The sequence below is a fragment of the Dryobates pubescens genome, chromosome Z (assembly GCF_014839835.1).
Source record: "Dryobates pubescens isolate bDryPub1 chromosome Z, bDryPub1.pri, whole genome shotgun sequence".
NCBI classification, from domain to species: domain Eukaryota; kingdom Metazoa; phylum Chordata; class Aves; order Piciformes; family Picidae; genus Dryobates; species Dryobates pubescens.
The window spans coordinates 26,449,892-26,472,565 of record NC_071657.1 but is presented as its reverse complement, the minus strand read 5'-3'; the positions used below and the strand labels follow the sequence as shown (position 1 = coordinate 26,472,565).

The window sequence follows — 22,674 nt, the reverse complement described above, 5'->3', positions numbered from 1 at the left end:
ATTTTGTAGAAGCGAGAAAGGCATACATGGGAGATTGTGCAACCATAGTGCCAGATGGTTCAAAGGGACCATTTATTTCATGTATATAAAAAATTGCTCATTCTGTATATTAATGTTTACAAATGTCTACCATTGTGTTAGTATGTCCTGGCTCACTGGAGAGATCCCAGAAGACTGGAAGCTGGCCAACGTGGTACCCATCCACATGAAGGGCCGGTTGGATGAGCCAGGGAATTATAGACCTGTCAGCCTGACCTCAGTGCCAGGCAAGATTATGGAACAGGTCATCTTGAGTGCAATCACACAGCACTTCCAGGATGGCCAAGGGATCAGGCCCAGCCAGCATGGATTTAGGAAGGGCAGGTCCTGCCTGACCAACCTGATCTCCTTCTATGATCAGGTGACCTGCCTGGTGGATGTGGGGAGGCCTGTGGATGTAGTCTACCTGGACCTCAGCAAGGCCTTTGACACCATCCCCCACAGCAAACTCCTGGCCAAGCTGCCAGCCCATGGCTTGGATGGGAGCACACTGCGATGGGTTAGGAAGTGGCTGGAGGGCCGAGCCCAGAGAGTGGTGGTGAATGGCGCCACATCCAGCTGGCAGCCAGTCACTAGGGTTGTGCCCCAAGGATCAGTGCTGGGCCCCATGCTCTTTAACATCTTTATTGATGATCTGGACGAAGGCATTGAGTCCATCATCAGTAAATTTGCTGACGACACCAAGTTGGGGGCAGGTGTTGATCTGCTGGAGGGTAGAGAGGCTCTGCAGAGGGACTTCAACAGGCTGGACAGATGGGCAGAGTCCAGCGGCATGAGATTTAACACATCCAAGTGCCGGGTTCTGCACATTGGCCACAACAACCCCATGCAGAGCTACAGGCTGGGGTCAGAGTGGCTGGAGAGCAGCCAGGTGGAGAGGGACCTGGGGGTGCTGGTCGACGGTAGGCTGAACATGAGCCTGCAGTGTGCCCAGGCAGCCAAGAGGGCCAATGGCATCCTGGCCTGCATCAGGAACAGTGTGGCCAGCAGGAAAGTCATTGTGCCCTGTACACTGCACTGCTTAGGCCACACCTCGAGTCCTGTGTCCAGTTCTGGGCCCCTAAGTTTAGGAAGGATGTTGACTTGCTGGAATGTTTCCAGAGAAGGGCAACAAAGTTGGTGAGGGGTTTGGAACACAAGCCTTGTGAGGAGAGGCTGAGGGAGCTGGGGTTGCTTAACCTGGAGAAGAGGAGACTCAGGGGTGACCTTATTACTCTCAACAGCTACCTGAAGGGAGGTTGTAGACAGGTGGAGGTTGGTCTCTTCTCCCAGGCAACCAGTACCAGAGGACAACCAGAACAAGAGGACACAGTCTCAGGCTGTGCCAGGGGAGGTTTAGGCTGGAGGTTAGGAGGAAGTTTTACACAGAGAGAGTGATTGCCCATTGGAATGGGCTGCCGGGGGAGGTGGTGGAATCGCCATCATTGAAGGTGTTCAGGAGAAGACTTGATGGGGTGCTTGGTGCCATGGTTTTAGTTGTTTAGGTGGGTTGGATTGATTGATAGGTTGGACGCGATGATCTTGGAGGTCTCTTCCAACCTGGTTTATTCTATGTATTCTATGTTACTTAAAGGCATGCAGCTAAATCCATTTCAAAGGATTTCAAGAAAGACCAGTTTAAGAGGGCAGACCTCAGCATTTCAGATGAATTTTGCTGAAACTGAAGTAAGAGCATTCTAGTTGCTTTTTTGTCCAGCTGAAGGCTAGATTTTTCAGGCATCAGCTTGGTGAAATCCATTTGTGAAATTTTCTTTGGTGCATGATTTTGGATAGCTAATGAATTTTCAGAAAGAAATAGCATACATTAAAGAGACAAACAAACAGATTGGGTAATATTAGTAGCAAGTACTCTTGTCCTGCTGCAGTGGTGGCACTGATATCACCAAAGCATATGCAAACAGAGTGATTGAAAATACTGAGACAGTTCAGAACAATTAGTCTCATAATTGTTAAATACTTACCATGTGTTGCTATAGAATGTATATATAGTTTCATCTTACTAAAATCGTGCATCAAACAATTAAATCAGTACCAGTTTTCCCAGTTCATGAAAGTGTATTGCTTTTTACAGAAGGCATAAATGATTAAGCAGAGTCCTATCAATTTTGTTGCATGACTTGAATTTCTCCTACATTTTTGTTGCTGCAGTAGTTGTTGTGTTTTAAGCAAGAATTTCAATAAACTTGCCAAAGAAGCATGTAAGTGTCCCTCAGAATTTCAGTGGCCAGTTTTAACTTCAGAGTCTTCCAGGCCCTTTCTGGGATCCTGCAAGGTTGTGGTTGTATGGATATCGTTTTGCTTCTAAGTGCTGCTTCAGAAAACTGGGTGACTGAGATTATTTTGAATACATCTTGATGGTAGCTGATCTCTGAGCTAAGGAGGAGTAAGTGTAAAGAGATTTTGTTATTACAGAGGGAGAATAGACTCTCTCAGTAACTACTTTATGCTTCTGACTACTGCATCTTTAAATCAGACTTAGCTGTATGGGAGAGGCTCAGCAGCATGGAGATACAGGTTACTTCTTTCAGTTCTGGTATGTGCATTTGCATACACTTTAAAAAGAAGCTGTAAGAGGGACTGACTGTGCCATTCTTGTAAAAAGAATGAAAGTTGCAGAAGTATGTTACAGTATTCCACTGCAGATGCCTTCTGCTCCAGGCACAAAATGCAGTAAACAAAGTGAGCAAAGGCCAGAACAATTTTTTTACTCCCATCATAATAAGACATTATACCTTGAGGTTTGCTACTTCCTCAATAATCCATATGGTAGGATCCCTCTGATATTATTTAGCACAGAACTTCTAGTACCATTTGAAATAGAGATAGAGCTTCATTTCATTTAAAGGCAGCAGCTGCTTTATCCTGCATAAGCAAAAGGTAAGAGTACAAATGTAACCCTATAATCTTTTGAAAAGGAGTATGTAGGTCCTTAAAGATACAACCTTAATTCAGTGACCTGGGTTTTGGAATAGAATCAGCAAAATGTTTGCTCATAAAAGGAATATTTTACCTTAGTGTCAAATAATAAGTACTTTTCCTGCTGTTTCCTTGCTTTCTAGAAAGTTATTATTGAGCATCTTGTTGGTAAAGTGTAAATGAAATGTAAAGGCAAAAGATAAAAATCAGAACTCACATTTATGTTTGTATTTTGTATTTGTAAAAATCATATATGTTGACCTAGATTGTGCTGAATTTACCTGCTTTGGAAGATTGACAAACTGTTCAGCTTACGGTGGCTACTGCTATTTCTGTTTTGTGGGTGACTGTGTATATTTGCACTGCTTGAAGAAGTGTCACTGTTCAGCTCATTCTGGATATGGACAATGCCTACTTCTATCTAAAATTTGGAATTATTCTGGAATACTTTATTGACTGTCTTTTTGAGCGTTTTGCAGCTCTGAAGGACAGCTTCTGAAGTGCTATGGATTTTGCAAAATGCAGCATTACTAGTTCTAAGTTCAACTATTAAAAATAATCACAATTTCAAAAGGAGAGACTATGGAAAAGCTGTATTTTGAAGTACAGCCAGGCTTCAGATTTCAGCCCCCCCAATGTTAGTGGATGTGTGGTAGGAGTTTTATTTTTTTTTGTCCAACCACATGCACTTGGAAATCAGTGTTTGAATGCTATATATCTACTGTACACTTGAAATTTAATTGGGATCTGATGAACCTCAACCTCAGACTTATTTTGTGACGTACACTATCATCAAAATTATTCCAAAAGTTTGCTGTGCAGTAAAGACTTCAGTGCATGAATTGCACCTTTGTTGCAATAGTACAGAATGAAAGTCTAATTTTTTTGGGGGGACGAGAGGGCCTTTTTTTCCCTAGTTTTAATATTTCTGATGGTGTTGATAATATGAGCATTGTTTTAGTGGAAAGCTGTTGTTAAGGAAAATGTTCTTAGCAGATTTTAAAATGTGAGTTATTAATTAAACATACATGTGGGGAGTTCTTTAATGATGCACTATTTATAAATATTATCTAGCATCTGATAGTCAGATAAACCTACATATATTAGAGCACTGTTAAGTTTAACTTCTGGAAATACTGAATACAGCTAAAGCATTAGCTTATGTAAAGGAAAAGCTTTGCAAGACAAAGATCAGTACATGGAAACCCTTCTGGCATCAGTAAACCTGTATTTCTCTGCGCTGCTGTTATGTTTCTGAGTATTGAAATGAATGTTAGGATTTTAGCTGGAAATAGATTTTACAGTGTCCTAAAATATCTAGGTTGTTTAAAATGGAAATCTGATCTATAGTAACAATTATGGTACTGTTTTAATAATTTGATTGGGGAAATCACACAGAAGCAGAGTGCTGTAGTGTTGATAATCTAAGATGCTGAATTGCTTCAAGTGGGAAAAAATACAGCAATACTAATTGCTGATATGCATATGATGACAGTATTAAGTAGCACTACCTCCACAGAAGTCAGGAAAACAACTTGTACATAATGAGGATGATCATTAGATCAGAATGTTAGACTTTATGGTGCTGGACTGGAACTTGGAACTTGCATTTCTGCCACTAATGGGCTGTATTCCCTCATTACTAACCTGCTTCCTCAACAGACTTGATCTGCTCTTTTCCTTTCATTTAATTAAGTAAAATTAATTTTTAATTCTTGAATATCGCTTCCCTTCATATTCTAGAATATAGTTTGTGTGGCAGTCAGCTTCAATGTACCTTGAGGCTGCTAACTTGTGTTACGGAATTTTCTCCGGTTTATGCTGTTATGTCAATACAGATAATGTAATGTAGCCGGCACTTAACACAGTTACATGGTGTTGCTGGAAGTCAGTGCTTTGTATGTAATAATGTTTTGATCCTTGTATTACTCTTTGATTTTGTATCTCATCAAGATTATTTATTTTGACAACTAAAACTATGTAAGTGAGTCCAGATGAAGTGGAAATTGGAATATACTGTTCCTTCCCTGGAGCAGCTTTTATGAAGCAGTATAAATTTCAGGAGGACAAAAATGTTTTTCTTTCTTACGTACAAGCTGTAACAGTTACTTTTCATATAATAATCATGTAAAGAATTAACTTCTTACAACAATGTATTTGTTGGGGTGTAAATCAGGGCTGGCATTATGACAAGTGCAATCATCTGGACCAGAATAATTTGTTTTGAACCAAAGAACTGTACTCTTATTTCCCATACAGCTCCCCCTGCTGCCACATACTGATACAAAAATATAGACACCAGAAGTCCAGCAGCTCGAGAAACATTAGGAGGAGATATGATAACCTTCCTCTCTCTACTTCAAACATCCATTTTCATGTAGATGGTTGGCATTTATACCCATGTTAATTTCTTGTGCAGCCTCTTAAACTCATAAACTTCTTAATGGATTATGATTAACATTTAGAACGACTAACAAACTTCATACACTTTATGGGTTATTCCAATGTCATGCTTTTCGGTACACCATGAATAGAAGAAAAAAAATGTACTTAAGGTAACAAGTGTTTTTTCTGCAGTGGCTATATTAGAGAAGCAGGAAGGGTAAACATAATTTAGAACTGAGTCACAATAATCTGAATGTTCAAAGTTCATACCTAATTTGCTAAATTTTAAAAATACACAAAAGAGTAGCATCTTAATTTGTAGTACGCTTTTCGAACCTGTCATAGAACATTGCTCCAACTGTGTTAAAAAGGTGTCTCTTTTTCAGACAAGAGCAGGTCAGTGTTTTGTATCAGAACATACACATAGTGGAACCAAGATTAATCCAACCATATGAACATGTCATTAAGAGCTTCATCCGAGAGATCAAACTACAAAGCACAGAGATGGAAACTTTGGCCATTGCAGTAAAAAGGTACAGTGAGTTGTATTTCTAGTTCAGTTATGCAGTTCAGCCCCACATTGTTGCATTAAACTGCTGGGAGTTAATGCCATACAGAATATTTAGATGAACTCAGTTTGAATGTTTCTTTTTATGCACGCATGTGTATAAGCACATACAGCAGCTTGCAAACGATTCCCTGTTAATATTTTGGATAAGACCTGGATAAAATTTTTGCTGGGTCTAATTTTGTGCTTAATACCTTAAATAATTTTGACTCTTTGTCTGCAACTTTGAGTTTTACTATACATGCCCATTATGCTTTCATTTTAGAAATGCTTTTTTAGCTTTTTCAGCTTCAGGGGGTGTATTTACCTACTTGACATTTGAACTCTCACATTACTGCCAAAACTAAACACATTAGTTCAGGGCAGAGATCCTGTATGTGTGGTAATACAAGTTGCTGTAGTTGCCCTTTTAAAGTCTCTTCATATGATAATGGGGTGGGGGAACTTTTATTTCTGTAACTTAATTTTCAAAATGCAGATGTGGTGTATTTTGTGTTAGTCATCAACTGCCAGATAGTCTTTAAAGTATGATTTGCTTGTATTGTCAAATTAATTTGTGATTGTTGTTCCCAACTCTACCAGTTTCAAGGTCTGGACAATGTTAAACTGTTTCCATGTCTGTCTGTTTAATTTCTTTCAGCTGAGGTAGGCAGATGTGTGTTGTGTTTCACACAATGCTTCTGTCAAGCCAGAGGGCAATTCCTAAGACAGTATTTAATTTTAAATTTCAGAGCTCAGGATAAAGCAGCAGTTCAGCTTAGTGAGCTGGAGGAAGAAATGGAACAACGTATACAAGCTGCAGAGCATAAAGTTAAAAAGGAAGTGAGTATTTTATATTTATGGAATTTAATAATAGGCAAACTCTCAGTGGTTTTAAGCAGGATTGATGACCATATATGTTTTTGATCCTGAGGGACCAGCTCAAAGCTGCTGAAGGCGGGGTCTGGCTGAACAGAAGCTATCCATGAGATGAAAAACATATATCTGTAATGGTTTCCTAAAGAGGAATGGCTGCTCAGATGTAACAACCCAGGAAAAAAACAAATATTTCTCTTTTGTGAGATTATGTTGGTCTAGAGGAATTTGTTTCTGAGACTAGTATTGGAAACAGATTGGAGAAAATGATAGTTCACTGTATGCAATCTAGTACTCTTAGTAGATGACTATATGTAGAAATTGATGCTTAGATAATTTGTTCCTAATTTGTGCATCTGCATGGAATGATGATCTTTTTCCCATTTTTATCCTGCAACTGTAGAAGGTTATATAGATATGAGAGAGGGTAATTATGGTGACAGACTGTGAGGGCCTGGACTTCCCAAAGTTGAGGGCAAATTCTGTTTCAATGGGCTCAAGTTTTGGCCGTTATTTCAAGACAATCATTGCTGTTTTGGTGGAAAAGTACAAGAATCATCTTCCTCTTCCTTGTGGAGTTATCAACGATGACATGATGACACCTGTAGATAGCTCAGAAATGATCCGTTCATTGTGAGAACACACAAAGCTTATATACGCTTAGCAGCAGTTGAAAGTAAGATTGTTTCTAGGAGTACTTTTCTAATGCAGACACCCAAAACTTACCTTAACAGTCACTGGTCAAGCATTTCAAACATTCGTACCACACAGGTCAATGACGGATGTCCTTTACTTTGCCTGCTCTCTACTACCTCCCAAGGTTTTGTTTTAATGAGCATGTCTGTTTCTTTATTAGAAAGCTGTTTCAGGCTCAAAAATGATTATTTTGTTTCCTTCAATCCCCACACTTACTGATTGAAAAATAAATTAGAGCCACATGTGTCTGTGTAATTCTAAGCGGAAAGCAGCACAGTAAAGCCACACTACTTATGTTGGCTACTTCATGTTGAAATAGTAATAAAGTCACATTAAGAATAACTTAACTTTATAATTTGCATAAGAATGTAACTTTGTGAAAGTGTTTTAATCTGGACATGAGCAATGCATTAATTAAAATATGCTGCAAGTATATAATTACTGCTTTGTAGGACAGATGGTATACTGATAGCCTTTATATTTGGCATGTATTATTTCACCAAAGCTGTTGCAGAATCAGAAGCAATGAAGTACAGTCTTCCAACTTGCTGATTTAAAATAGTTCACAGTAGGTAAATGGTAAATGGTATTCTGCTAGATTTGCTCCTAACAACATCTTTTTCAGTACAAGACGAAACACTCCTACCAAATCATAAAACTCAATTGTTTTCCTAGAAACAAAATATAATGACAAAAAATATTTAATCATAATGCAACTCTCAGCAGAGGAAAAACTTTCAATTTCCAGACAAATTAAGCATTTATGTTTAGAAAGCAAATACATCTCTTTTGGAAAATTTCTGGTCTGCAAAAAGTGGTAAAACACTGAAAAAAGTTCTGAAGGCTCTTTTCCACTACTGTAAAAACGTGACTGGGATGTGTGTAATTGCTGTGCCTGAGAACATCCACATGTATGTCCTAGCATTATGTAAAACCAGATCTGCTATGTGTTACTGCATCTAGTCTGTATTTCTCATTCTGAAAACTCCTCAAATTGTCACCGAGTTGCGTGGATTGTGATTTCACTGTTCACACCTAGATATAGGTATGAAAAATGAGCTGTAACTTGTTTCTCACAACACTCTTGATTTTCACTTCTATATTTTCCCTTGAGCTCATAGTTCCATGTACTCCACCTCAAACGCCCCAAGAGTAAATGTAAAATATTTACTATGTGGGATTGTACTAAACTGTTAATCTTAATGCCTATGGTCAAGGCTGTTGTTCTCAGTGATCTGACTCATGCCACCATGACGCTTGCCTGTGTTTTGTTTCTTCAGGGAAAGCAAATAGTTACCAAACAATGCCTAGGAGTCCTATATAAATGCCAACAGCAAAAGAAACTTAGGCTGATTACTTTGATTATTGTTTTAACATGTGGATTATAATTTAGGACATGGATGTCAGCATCACCTGCAGGAATGCACTGAATTCCATGTCCATGACTGTTTTTTTTTCATATGAAAACTCAACCTGTCCCATTGGCACCTCGTATCACTGCTGCATTCTGATTTCTTGAGTTACGAAACTGGTCACTGAAGTTCCTGGGGAGTGGCTGGAGTGAGTTAGACAAATACCCACTGCATACAGAACATACCATTATTCTCATTGTGCTTGATATAACATCATTTAAAACTCTGTTTCAATTAAAATGAAACTCAGAACATCATACCTGGTTTGATATTCAGACCAAGTACCATCTGAAAGTAAAGGTGCTCTCTTCAGCATGCCTTTTACTGAATATGGGCCTGTAACTTTCCAACCCTTGCAAGTGAAAAAATTTTAGACACCCAAAAGTTAGTAAGTAACTGATGGTAGCACTGTGGTAATGCTGTTACTAAGCATGTTGTATGCTGTGCTACAGAAGCCTGGTTTGAATTAAAAACTAATGTAATGCCCTGATTTGTGCCATTGTGGCTGTATATATCTGTGTATGCAATACACACCTAAATTTATATAGAAATGAAATACGAACACCTTGCTTTCAGTATTTTTTTTTGTTGTGTTTTTTTGTGTGTGTGTGGTTTGTTATGGTTGTTGGTTTTTTTTAAGACATCAAGAATGTGAAGAACAAGAGACGGGCGTGAATAACAAACACTGAACCAACCCACAGTTTTGCTTTCTCCTTACCATTTTATTATATGATTATTTTGTAAGTGAGTTACAATTACAGAATTAGAATCAGTAGATCTTAAGTAAGGGGCAGATTGAGCTAATGGAAAGACAAAATTGCACACACTAAAGAGGAAGTGTGTGATTTCAAAACTGATGAATGTATTTTTCAGTAAACATTTGAAATCTGTCACATCTTCTAATGAGATTGAAAATATTTCAGGAGAAACGAAAAGCTGAGGAAGCACTAAGTGAGCTGAAGCGCCAGTATGATACTGAAGTTGGTGATCTTCAGGTGACAATAAAAAAGCTTAAAAAGGTAAGTGGGGTGAAGTCATGGTGAGAGTTTCTGAAGTGTTTTAAGAGATGCTGACCTTATGAGGGGCCTTTATCAAGACATAATTGTTATTTTTTAACTCTATGTGTATTAGTTAATGGCTGCTGTATTCATTCTGTGTGATTTTGAATTTAGTGAATTTCATGAAATACTGAGGAGAGGAACCAACTGGTAGCCAAATTCTGCTGTTATTACATTACCCAGATTTTTATTTGATACATAGGAAATAGTCTAATTTATTGCTTCTAAGTATATGTAAATTATATTTAGATGAAATTGACAATCCAAATACAGTAATTTACAGTAATGTAGTGCCTTTTTGCAGAAAATGAACTTTTCTCAGACGTTAATGTTAGAGACAGGTTTAAGCTGAAATGATTAGTGGAACTAGCCTGGACCTAATTACAACCTGATCTTTTAATTTAACACTTAAGTGTAAGGCAAACTGAAATTTCAGGTACAAATACTGGTTTGAATTATTGTGTAATTTTGATTTAATTTTGACATTAGTTTTTGTTAAAAATTTTACCATATTTACAGTGACCAATGAGGATATATTTTTGTTTCTTCATATTGAATTGCCCTTAAGAGTGATATATATATATATATATATATATATATATATATATATATATATATAATAATAATAATATATAATGCCCCAGAAATCCATGAGGAATTAGTTCAGGACCTGCTGAGCCACTTGGACCCCCACAAGTCCATGGGACCGGATGGGATCCATCCTAGGGTGCTGAGAGAGCTGGCAGATGAGCTGGCCAAGCCGCTCTCCATCATTTTCCTCCAGTCCTGGCTCACTGGAGAGGTCCCAGATGACTGGAAACTGGCCAATGTGGTCCCCATCCACAAGAAGGGACGGATGGAGGAACCCAGAAACTACAGGCCTGTCAGCCTGACATCAGTGCCAGGGAAAGTGATGGAACAGATTATCCTGGAGGCAATAACTGTGCACCTGAAGGAGGGCCAAGGGCTCAGGTCCAGCCAACATGGATTTAGGAAGGGCAGGTCCTGCCTCTCCAACCTGATCTCCTTCTATGATCAGGTGACCCGTCTGGTGGACGTGGGGAGGCCTGTGGATGTAGTCTACCTGGACTTCAGCAAGGCCTTTGACACCATCCCCCACAGCAAACTGCTGGCTAAGCTGTCAGCTCATGGTTTGGACCGCAACACTCTGAGCTGGGTTAGGAACTGGCTGGAGGGCCGAGCCCAGAGAGTGGTGGTGAATGGTGCCACATCCAGCTGGCAGCCAGTCACCAGTGGCGTCCCCCAGGGATCAGTGCTGGGCCCCATCCTCTTTAACATCTTCATTGATGATATGGATGAGGGGTTGAGTCCGTCATCAGCAAGTTTGCAGATGACACCAAGTTGGGAACGGATGTTAGTCAGTTAGAGGGTAGAAAGGCTCTGCAGAGGGACCTCGACCGACTGGACAGATGGGCAGAGTCCAATGGGATGGCATTTAACAAGTCCAAGTGCCGGGTGCTGCACTTTGGCCACGGCAACCCCATGCAGAGCTACAGGCTAGGGTCAGAGTGGCTGGAGAGCTGCCAAACAGAGAGGGACCTGGGGGTGCTGGTCGACGGTAGGCTGAACATGAGCCAGCAGTGTGCCCAGGTGGCCAAGAGGGCCAATGGCATCCTGGCCTGTATTAGGAATAGTGTGGCCAGCAGGAGCAGGGAGGTCATTGTGCCCCTGCACTCTGCATTGGTTAGGCCACACCTTGAGTGCTGTGTCCAGTTCTGGGCCCCTCAGTTTAAGGACATCGAGACACTTGAACGTGTCCAGAGAAGGGCAACAAGGCTGGTGAGAGGCCTTGAGCACAAGGCCTATGAGGAGAGGCTGAGGGAGCTGGGATTGTTTAGCCTGGAGAAGAGAAGGATCAGGGGTGACCTCATTGCCCTCTACAACTACCTGAAAGGTGGTTGTAGACAGGAAGGGGTTGGTCTCTTCTCCCAGGCAACCAGCACCAGAACAAGGGGACACAGTCTCAAGCTGTGCCAGGGGAGGTTTAGACTTGAGGTGAGGAAAAAGTTCTTCACTGAGCGAGTCGTTCGTCATTGGAATGTGCTGCCCAGGGAGGTGGTGGAGTCGCCGTCCCTGGAGGTGTTCAAGAGGAGATTGGACGTGGCGCTTGGTGCCATGGTCTAGTTGTGGGGTCTGTTGGGACAGGTTGGACTTGATGATCCTTGGGGTCTCTTCCAACCTTCGTTATACTGTGATACTGTGATACTGTGATGTATTTATTATTTCCCACTGACCTGCGTTGTTTGGCATACCTGCTTATATCTTCTTGTGTCTTCCTAGTTATGCATATTTGACACCTACGGAGTACAGAATGCTCATTAATTAAAGTATTGATTGAAAAATATTATAGAAAGCCACTGGAATGATGCCTCTTAACATGGATAGGAAAACTCCTGAGTTTTAAAACCTCTAAGAGATGCAAAACCTTTTTATGTATCCTACATTAATTTTTTTATCCTTCTAGCTGGAGGAGCAATCCAAAAACATACATCACAGGGAAGATGTGGTTGAATTGAAAAAAAGGATTCATGATATGATCCTGGTAAGAGATTATTATAATTAACATATTAATTTAGCCTCAGTTGTAGCATCTGCAATATGCATATTTTTTTTTTTGTCTTGTTTGTTTAGTACTAGTAAAGTTCTAAAGTTGTTTATAAGTGTTCTTAAAGTGTTTCTTAAATTTGGGAAAAAACCCTTTTCTGTATAAACGAGCCTCATTCTTGATTTAATATTCAGGGATGATAAAATCCCTTTCTTGTGTAACTTAAAGGTCAAAAATAAAAATTCAGTGGTTCTTGCATGCATTGAGAGTTTTTTAATTTTATTTCCTCTTCTATGTTCATATTTTCTTGTGTTTAATTTTTATTTAATTTTGGTGTTTTTTAATTTACTACTATAATACGACAATGTTTTATGTAGGTGACACTGACTGCTAACATATAATATTGCCCTTTTTTAAGGAAAATCAGAAGCTTAAGAAAGATCTTTTAGAAGCACAGACAAATATAGCTTTTCTTCAGAGTGAATTAGATACCTTGAAAAGCGAGTATGCAGATCAGACTTTGAACAGTGAGAGGTAAGGTACTTCTGCATGATAATATTTTCACCAGGGGAAAAAATTCTGTTTTTTGATTAGTTATTATGTAGGCAATTGGTAGCTGTTATTTTCAAAATTTGGCATAAATGACAGGTACACATTTGACACTATACAAAGTATACCATAACTACTCTTCATTTCTCTTGTGAGGTTTCTGAAAGGGCAAATTCTGGATAGAATAGGAACTGATAATCTTGCAAGGGAGCCCTTTGAAATTACTGTGACTTTAGCTAAAGAGATGTCATGAGTCAATGTTTTTCCTCCAGGACTTGCACTGAGGTGATATTTTTATGTGTATTAGGGAGAATTTTCTTGGAAGCCTCACACATCAGTCTCAACCATGTTTTTTATAAAGTGAGTGAAAGCTGCTTTTAGATATTTAAAGGAGTGTAAATAACTGTTTCAATATGTAGTCATATACCAAGAGCATAAGTGACATTTCATGGGAAAGGAAGAAGTTCATGTGGTTATTTTGTAGGTGCTTTGTTCTTCATTCACAGCCTTTGCTGAGATATAATGGCAGTGATCATTGAAGTTACCGGGTGATTTTACTTTGCCTAAAACTGCTTGTATCATATTTAATCAGAAATGTAAATACAGAAAAACTGTATTCAAAATATTTTGAAATGATCTCTTTTCTTGACTTTGTTTTTATCACCTCTTATAAATGTTGGCTGTTTTGTCCTCTGTCGAAAGTATTGCTATAAATGTTAAAGAATACATGCTGTAAAGTACAACTTCGCGTTTGTTTCTTTCTTGGCAGAGACCTAGAAATGATACGAGAGTATACTGAGGAGAGAGATAATCTGGAAAGACAAATAGAAATACTTCAGTAAGTTCTTAGTACTTCAGGTTTTTATTAACAAACTTTGCTCAACATATTTGTGGGCATATATTCTTGTATGCAAGAACCTGAGATGATATTTCAGAAAAAAACCCTAAATAAAAAAAAGTGAAATTGCCTCACTTCTGACAGAAGGTACCTGCTCTACCCTCATAGAGGGAGCTGTGCTACTAACTACAATATTATTGAGCCAATAACTCTTAATTATTTTTTTTTATTTTCTTAGCCTCACTGACTTTCATTTCTTCATGATAAGCTGAAAGGCATTTGAGTCCATCCATGCTTTTACTGAAATTATTGCTTGCCTCCTTTTATATTGACTTCATTTCTCTAGTAACTCTCTGTCTTACCATTATCTGGAAAGCACTAAGTGTGTGCAGTGTTTTACAGGCAGCACAGAGATTTTTATTTTCTAGGAGGGTCACAATGAATAGCTTTTTAATACCTTTAATTTATTTCTTTAGTTTAAACATATTCTTTCTTTTCAAACAGCTGAATCAGATATATCCTTTGAATTATCTCAGCAATACTTAAAGAGTGGTCACTTTATATTTCAGAAATGGCCGTACTGAGTTTACTACCTCATAGCTGCTTTTTTGCAGCCATTCTTACAGTGTACTCTTCCTCTCAGTTGACCAAAGAGCATACAACAGAAGTGAAACAGGGTTTTCTAGGCTGCTTCTAGAGGCTAAACTTCACAGTGCTTTTTTCATGTACGATCATTTGCTTCAGTATACAACAACACATTTCTCTTTAGTGTATTTCTAATTTAAAAAAAAGGGGGGATTGATATGTATTTTTACAGGGTTTTTTTTGGTTGTAGGTTACATTTTTTTTTATGTTTTCTTTGCCTTGCTCCTGAAAGTTAAACTATGTTTGCTTGTTAGATCAGCCAATAGAAAGCTACATGACAGCAATGATGGTTTAAGAAGTGCACTTGAAAACAGTTTCAGCAAGTACAACAGATCATTGGTAGGTATTATAATTTCATTGTGTTGTACTGGAAGGTTTCAGAATTAACACACCAAATACAAATGTGTACTTCAGTGGGTACTCAGGAGTTTTATTCAGTGGACTCTGGAAATACACTTGCATAGCTGAAGTTTGTTTGATTTTACTTATCTTCTATGTAATGGAGATTTGTTAAAACACAACCACTTTCTGAGGTGCTTAGGAAGGTAGGGAATTGGAGAGTAGTGAATTTGGAAAGTAGTGTAATATACTATGGCTACATGAAGTGAATAAATCATCAATTTCTCTTGCACTTAAGGAAGTATGTTTGAGTTGTGCATATAGGAGCACTCTACCACTAAACCCGCAGTTCTTTAGAAAACTGCTTTCTTTTAGCAGCAAGGTACTAACCTAATTTGAACTTTCATCCAGGCAAGTTACTGAGATAATGAATAGGATGGAATACTGATAATGATGACCTCATTCACAGAACACGGATCTTTTGTAACAGGTGTAACCGGGCATCCTCCAAACTCAGGAAAGGAAGATTTGAGTTACAAAAATCTACTCTACATAGCCATTTTTCAATATGGGGAAACCTGTTAAACTCCAGAACAGTCTGAGAGGTTATGGGTCAGGCTTAAAGAGAAGGAAGGGCTACATGTTATCAGTGGGGGAAGATCAGTAAGACCAAGTGGATGAGGCCCTCTATAGACAGATAGAAGCAGCTTTGTGTTCACAAACCCTGGTCTTCGTGGGACGCTTCAGCCACCCTGGTGTCTGGTTGGAGTGACAATATGGCAAGGCATCAACAGTCCAGAAGATTCCTGGAATGCATTGATAGTAATTTCCTCCTCCAAATGGTAGGGGAGCTGACAAGTAAAGGTGATATGCTTGTTCTCACCTATGAGGAGGGGCTGGTGTGCAAAGTGAAGCTCAGGGGCAACCTTGGATGAAATTACCGTGAAAGGGTTGAATTTGTGATTCTTAGGACAAGGAGGGTGCATAGCAAGCTTACTAGCCTAGACTTCGGGAGAGCATTCTTTAAACTCCTGAAGAACCTGCTTAGTAGAGTACCCTGGGATACAGTCCTTAGAGACTAGAGGGGCTCAAGAAAGCTGGTTAGTATTCAAGGATCTCTTCCCTGATCCCAGGAACAATGCATCCCAACAAAGAGGAAGGTGAGCAAGCATGAGGCCTGCATGGATCAATAAGGAGCTCGTGGACACTATTAGCTGCAAAAATAAAGCCTACAGAGGGCAAAAACATGGACAGATAACCTGGAAGGAACACCAAACTGCCCAAGCAGCCAGGAATCAGTTTAGGAAAGCTGAGGCCCAGACTGAGTTAAATCTGGCTAGGGACATCAAGGGTAACAGGGAAAGTTTACATCAGTGACAAAAGCAAGAACAGGGAAGATGCGAACCCTCTGCAGAAGGAAATGGGGGACATCATCACACAGGATGTGGGTAGGGCTGAGGTATTCAGTGACTTTTTCCTTTGATCTTCAGTGGTGAGGGCTTGTAAACACATCATCCAAGTTGCAGAAAGCAATGACAGGGACTGGAAGGATGAAGATCCACCCTCTGTAAGAGAGGCCATCTAATGGTGCACAGGTCCATGGGACCTGATGACATCCATCTGCGGATACTGAGATGATTAGCAGATGCAGTTGTAAAGCCACTTTCACATAGAATCACAGAATCACAGAATGTTAGGGGTTGGAAGGGACCTCAAAATATCTAACCCCCACTGCCAGAGCAGGATCACTTATACCAGATCACACAGAAACACATCCAGGTGGATTTTGAATATCTCTAGAGAAGGAGACACCACAACCCCCCTGAGCAGCCTGTTCCAGTGTTCTGTCACCCTCACAGTGAAATTTTCTCCCCCATGTTTCCATGGAACTTCCTATGCCTCTATTTCCACCCATTGCCCTTGTTCTGTCATTGGGCATCACCGAGGAGAGCCTGACTCCATCCTCTTGGCACTCACCTTTACATATTTATAAACATTAATGAGGTCACCCCTTAGTCTCCTCTTCTCCAAACTAAAGAGCCCCAGGTCACTCAGTCTGTCCTCGTAAGGAAGATCTTTCACTCCCCTAATCATTTTTGTGGCTCCACACTGGACTTTTTCAGGCAGGTCCCTGTCCTTCTTGAACTAAGGGGCCCAGAACTGGACACAATATTCCAGATGTGGCCTCACCAGGACAGAGTACAGGGGGAGGAAAACCTCTCTCAACCTACTAGCCACACCCCTTCTAATACACCTGAGAATAGCATTGGCCTTCTTGGCCACCAGAGCACATTGCTGTCCTCATGTCAACCTTCCATCTACCAGGACCACCAGATCCTTTTCCCCTTCACTGCTCTACAACAGGTCAGTCTCCAACATATACTGATGTGTCAAATGCTTTACTGAAATCAAGATAAACCACATCCACTGCTCTACCATCATCTGTTCACCTAGTTATGTCCTCATAAAAGGCTATTAGGTTGGTCAAACATGACTTCCTCTCGGTAAAACCATGCTGACTGCTCCTAATGACCCTTTTGTCCTTGGTATGTGTAAGGACAACACTGAGAATAAGTTGCTCCATTACCTTTCTGGAGATGGAGGTGAAGCTGATTAGTCTATAGTTGCCTGGGTCCTCATTCTTACCCTTTTTGAAGACTGGAGTGACATTTGCCTTCCTCCAGTCCCCAGGAATCTCTCCTGTCCACCATGACTTAACAAAGGTGGTGGAGAGTGGTCTGGCAACGACCTTTGCCAGCTCCCTCAGTACCTATGGGTGGATGCCATCAGGACCCATGGATCTATGGATGCCAAGATTACTTAACAATTCCCTAATCCAGTTCCCGTCAATCAAGGAAAACGCCTCCTTTGTCATGTCTTCATTTTGGTGATGCACACTTCAAGACATCAGATGTCTCCATCAAACTTGTTACGCATTTTTAATGTATCTGTTGCAGCGGTTAGCAAACACCTCACCAGGAAGTACCGTTTCTAGAAGCAGTCCTAAATCTAATGGTGGGCAGTCTCCTTTAAACCTACGGTATGACAGGTAAGCCAGGTTTGCTTTTATTAAGTTTAAAAAGACTAGAGTGTTGCACTTGTCTTTGAAGAGCAAATATTGTCAAATAACAAAATAGTCCTATCTGATTCAGAAGGAATATGTGACTATAATATGCACAGTTTACCGAAGTCAGTCCCTTTCAATGACTTCAAAAAGTTCAGGAACTTTTCACTGCAAGTCAAGAAATTATGGAGAAATCAGACAGCCTCATTTGATCTGGGACTGCTGGATTCTCACTCTCCCCTCCTTGTTGTCCGAGAAACTACGAAAATCTACCATGGACCTCTGTTACCTGGCTTACTTAGTATACTTGTGAAATAAAACAGTTTTGGTCATCATATCCTCAGCCTGTCTGTCTGGTTTTCCCATGTAATAATATTTACAAAGGTATGAAAGCATTGTTCCTCAGAAGAATGAAAAAGAGTAGTAAATGCACTTGGTTATTAATGGGATAAGAGCCAGAGAAAATGGCATTAAGATACCTGAATAAAAGTATCAAATGGTCAGGGTTTCTGTGGTTTTATAATTACTGGATGCAGTAACTGATCAGAGTTTCTTTAGTTCATTGCTGAGACTCTCACTGAAGTCACTGGATCCCACTTTGAGTGCTGTAGTCCATCCTATATTTTTACACCTTCTTTTCTTTTCCCAAACAGTTAGAACGGACAGCAAAAATACATGTCCTTACTCAATTGTAAGGTTGATTTATGTTACTTTTCTTTCAGTGATGCATCAAGCTTTAGAGGCCTTTCTGCTAGAATTTTTAGTATTCTGTGTTTTACATTTTGCCAAAGAGTGTCTTTGTTAGCAATTAAGTTGGCTTCTGCTTCACACAAATAATATGCACATTCATTCAGCACTGATACTCTTGTGGTGCTCTCTCTAGGTGAGACATACTTGCTGGCTGCAAAGGTTTGTTTGCTGCCAACTGATTCCTTCTGGCAGATAAAACTAATTTCCCTCATTTGGACACTGCAGTTTTTAAGAGGCTTCTCCTATTAAGTTACATATTACATTGAGCAATTTTCTGAAGGGATAACTAAAGCCTCTCTGTAGGCTTATTAATGTTCTTGATGAATATTTATTAGTATCTGCCACATAGTTCAAACCTTGCATTTCCATGAAAGTGAGAAATGCAAGCTATTTTACAAGACACTATGTAATGGGAATAAAAGTTATTCTTAACAGGTGTGACTTAGTAGTATTGAAAGACAGAAAAAGATATGAAGTGTCCCAAAACCAGTCAGTACTTTGCTGACATCAGATCAATGCTGAGATACTGATTTGCATTTTCATATGTTTTAAACAATTTTTACTGGTAGATAATTGTGTCTTTTTTAGTTGTATCTTACATCTTGGTCTAAGCTGCTTTAAGCACACATAGAATTCCTAGCATTGAATTCATGCTTTTATTTCAGGGAATGCCTGACAAGCTTAGTTTTTTCCTAGTATGTGCCCTTCCTCTGTATTTCAGCAATTTGATATAGGCTAGTAGGTCCATGAATAGTGTGGATACTGTGATATTCCACATGAAACAGCGTGGTCATTCATATGATTATAATTAGCTTGAATGGATGTCAGTTAGATGGTTCTGGGTGTCGTTGCATGGAACAATGGTGGTGCCTCTGTTAACCTTGTTGTCTCCTTGCAGGGAGAAATTGTATTCAACTCCATAACAGCTTCATTATTGAGTGGTTCTCCCCAGAATACTCTTCTGTATTGTGCTATTGTGCTGGGACCTCTCAGCTCCTCTGGCAGCAAACTATCTTTACAAGGACTGATGCTGGCCTTGTCTGTTCTAACAGTTCAGTACTTAATATCCATTCCTAATGGGGCAGAGCCTTACTGGTTCCCTTTTCTCCACTGTGACTTGGAGACTTTTCCTATCTCACATTTATTTGTGCCTGTCACTGTCTTGCTGTGGGAACAGGATGATGATTGTAGCCATAGTAAAGTTTCTAAAAGATTGAATATTTTATTATTCACTTTATTGATCCTTATTTTCTATAGTTTAATGAGCGTAAATAATGTTTTTTGCTGTAAACCATACTGTCATTGATGCATCTATTCTAGTATGTTTCTATATCACAACATTTGAAATGAAAGGAAAAGGAAAATGGCCTTTGAAGAAAGGGTGATGGCAAAGGATGGACTTCTGTGTAAATCCTTAGATTTTGCATACCCTACCAAACTGTAACAAACATTTCAACGTTACCTGAACTCAGTTGACCCCTTTTTTTTTGTATTTACATCTGTTATTTATTGGTGTACATGCTTCTGTGAGCAAATCCATTCATTTAAATTGGATACAGTATTCAAGGCCATTTCAGGTGTCCTAGAATACACTAAAATTAGCTAAACCATCAGCTATCATTTTCGGCCTTGGATGTCTCAAAGGTATAGAATTTTCTGTATCTTTCATTTAAAATTACTTTTTCTGTGTATGAATAAATAGACATTTGTGTAATAGTTTTTTTCCTCTCTCCAATGTTTTCATGTTAGATCATCACATTCTTCTTGTGTGGATGAAGATTATGATTCTTTAGCCCTTTGTGATCCTATGCAAAGGATAAACTATGAAGTTGACAGCTTACCTGAGAGCTGTTTTGACAGTGGCTTGTCTACCCTGAGGGATTCAAATGAGTATGATTCAGAAATGGAATACAGGCACCAAAGGATTTTTCAGAGGTCACAATGTATGCAAGAAAGCTTTGGTGGTGATGCTTCTGATACAGATGTAAGTGCTGGACTTGCTTCTTCTCTGAGAAAAACCTTAAGCTGGAGACAAAATTAGTTTTCTGTTTTTAAAGTGAAGTGGATTATTGCCCTTAGGCCAGGTAAAACCAAGTTTTTGGGTTATATGCATTTAAATAAGATTGGTGACAGTTTTGAAGAGAATGAATAAGCAGTTACTTCTCTTTAAAATAAAATGCCTGGGTTTAATTTTTGTTAGATTTTTCAGGTAATAATTTTTGAGGTACACATGTTTAAGAAAGCTGTTAAAGAGCAGATGGGCAGGCATCTGTTTTCAAGCAGTTAAAAAGCAGCTACTGTAGAAGTAAAATGTATTTCTGTTTGCTATCTCTTACTATGCTATGGCAGTGAATTAAAAAATAACACATAAAAAAAAAACTTCTCCATACATTTACTTACACAGTAAGTCTCAGAGAACTTAGAAATGTAGGCAAGTGTTATTGTGTCCATTTTATTGTGAGTAAAACAGCGATTTACTGATGAGTTGTATTAAGCACACCAAAATACAGGGTGTCTTTTAGAGCAGATCCTTTGCTGTGCAATTATTGGAGACATTTAGTCACAGGATTTTCAGCTATACTGTATTTAATTTTGGTTGACTAGTAATAGCATAGAGACTAATGTCCTGTAGGAAAATTCTCAATTTTGTAAAATAAGTTCTGAAATGAAGTATTTGTTGTAATGACTTTTTATCTGAAAGAAATTAATTTGTTGTATCTGGAAATAGTACTGAAAACCTTTATGCCAAACAGCAAACATGGTGAGGGACCAAGTGTAGACTACAGTAAACATAAAATGTGAATAAAGCAATAACCTTAATATATTGTCTGGAAATGCACATCTCTATTTGTATTAAACAGAGTTTAATTTGTTAAAACTGTTAAAACAAATGTTTTAGCCAGTCTTACCTGTGCCTTTCCAAAAAAACCTACTTTTCTGACTCGGTTAACTCACTAGCTTATACTTTCAGGTTCCAGAGATCAGGGATGAAGAAGCATACAGTCCTGATAACAATAGAACAATATTGGACTGGAAGTCTTCACAACCAGTAAGTCGAAGCAGCTCAATTGCTTCGACAAGGAAATACATATCTGCTCTTGCTCCTCAGGTAATCCATTTTGTAGGGAAAAATATGTTTAATATAGAGAATTTTTTTTATATGAGTTGAAATAGAGGAATTCTTTTTATTTCCAGTCAGATGCAACTGAACGTACTCCAAAATATCCCAGTTCAGAGAAGGCTTACAAGATTGTTCTTGCTGGAGATGCAGCAGTGGGAAAATCCAGTTTCCTTATGAGACTTTGCAAGAATGAATTTCGAGGCAATACCAGTGCAACCCTGGGTATAGTTCTTCTTATTAAAATACTAAAGTGAATTTCATTGCTATTCTGCAGGAGTGAAGAGATTACCCTTTGTGATTGCTTGCAGGCTTTCCTGAGTATACACACAGTTTCGTAAGCTGTGAAATATAATTGAATACTAAAGCTTAGAAGTGCCTAACTGCTGTTTTGAGTGGATAACACAGTACTACTCTAATTTAATTTCTCCTTGCAAAGCAGAAAGTGTGTTCCTGAACAACACAAAGCACCAGAAAGGCGGCCAACAGATGTCATCTATTTGGACTTTCATAAAGCACCTCCAGACATCCTACTCTCTGTGCTGGAGAGATAGAGATTTGATGGGTTGACTGTCCAGTAGAAGAAACTGGTTGGGTGGTTGCACAGAAAGGGTAGTGGTCAATGGCTCTATGTCCACATGCAGATGGGTGACAAGCAGTGTCCGTCAAGGATCTGTATTTGTAGCAGTGCTGTTCAGTATCTTCATCAATGATCTAAACAGTGGAACTGAGTGCACCCTCAGCAAGTTTGCAGATGACACCAAGCTAAGTGGTGCAGTTCATAACACTGAAGGAGGGGATGCCATCCACAGGGACCTAGACAGACTGGAGAGACATGCTGAGGAGAATCTCATGAGGTTCAGTAACACAAAGTGC

The 22,674-nt window shown here is 39.2% G+C and overlaps 1 protein-coding gene across 1 annotated transcript in view; it reads left to right on the top strand.

Moving 5' to 3' along the window:
• Positions 1 to 22,674, top strand: part of RASEF (RAS and EF-hand domain containing) — a 39,120-nt gene that overhangs the window by 8,052 nt on the left and 8,394 nt on the right. The window contains exons 2-12 of the mRNA XM_054178635.1: positions 5,727 to 5,873; positions 6,640 to 6,730; positions 9,795 to 9,890; positions 12,415 to 12,492; positions 12,914 to 13,029; positions 13,814 to 13,882; positions 14,782 to 14,866; positions 17,824 to 17,915; positions 20,430 to 20,664; positions 21,652 to 21,789; positions 21,876 to 22,023. Coding sequence (XP_054034610.1) covers positions 5,727 to 5,873; positions 6,640 to 6,730; positions 9,795 to 9,890; positions 12,415 to 12,492; positions 12,914 to 13,029; positions 13,814 to 13,882; positions 14,782 to 14,866; positions 17,824 to 17,915; positions 20,430 to 20,664; positions 21,652 to 21,789; positions 21,876 to 22,023 — 1,295 coding nt within the window. The remainder of the gene's footprint in view (positions 1 to 5,726; positions 5,874 to 6,639; positions 6,731 to 9,794; positions 9,891 to 12,414; positions 12,493 to 12,913; positions 13,030 to 13,813; positions 13,883 to 14,781; positions 14,867 to 17,823; positions 17,916 to 20,429; positions 20,665 to 21,651; positions 21,790 to 21,875; positions 22,024 to 22,674) is intronic.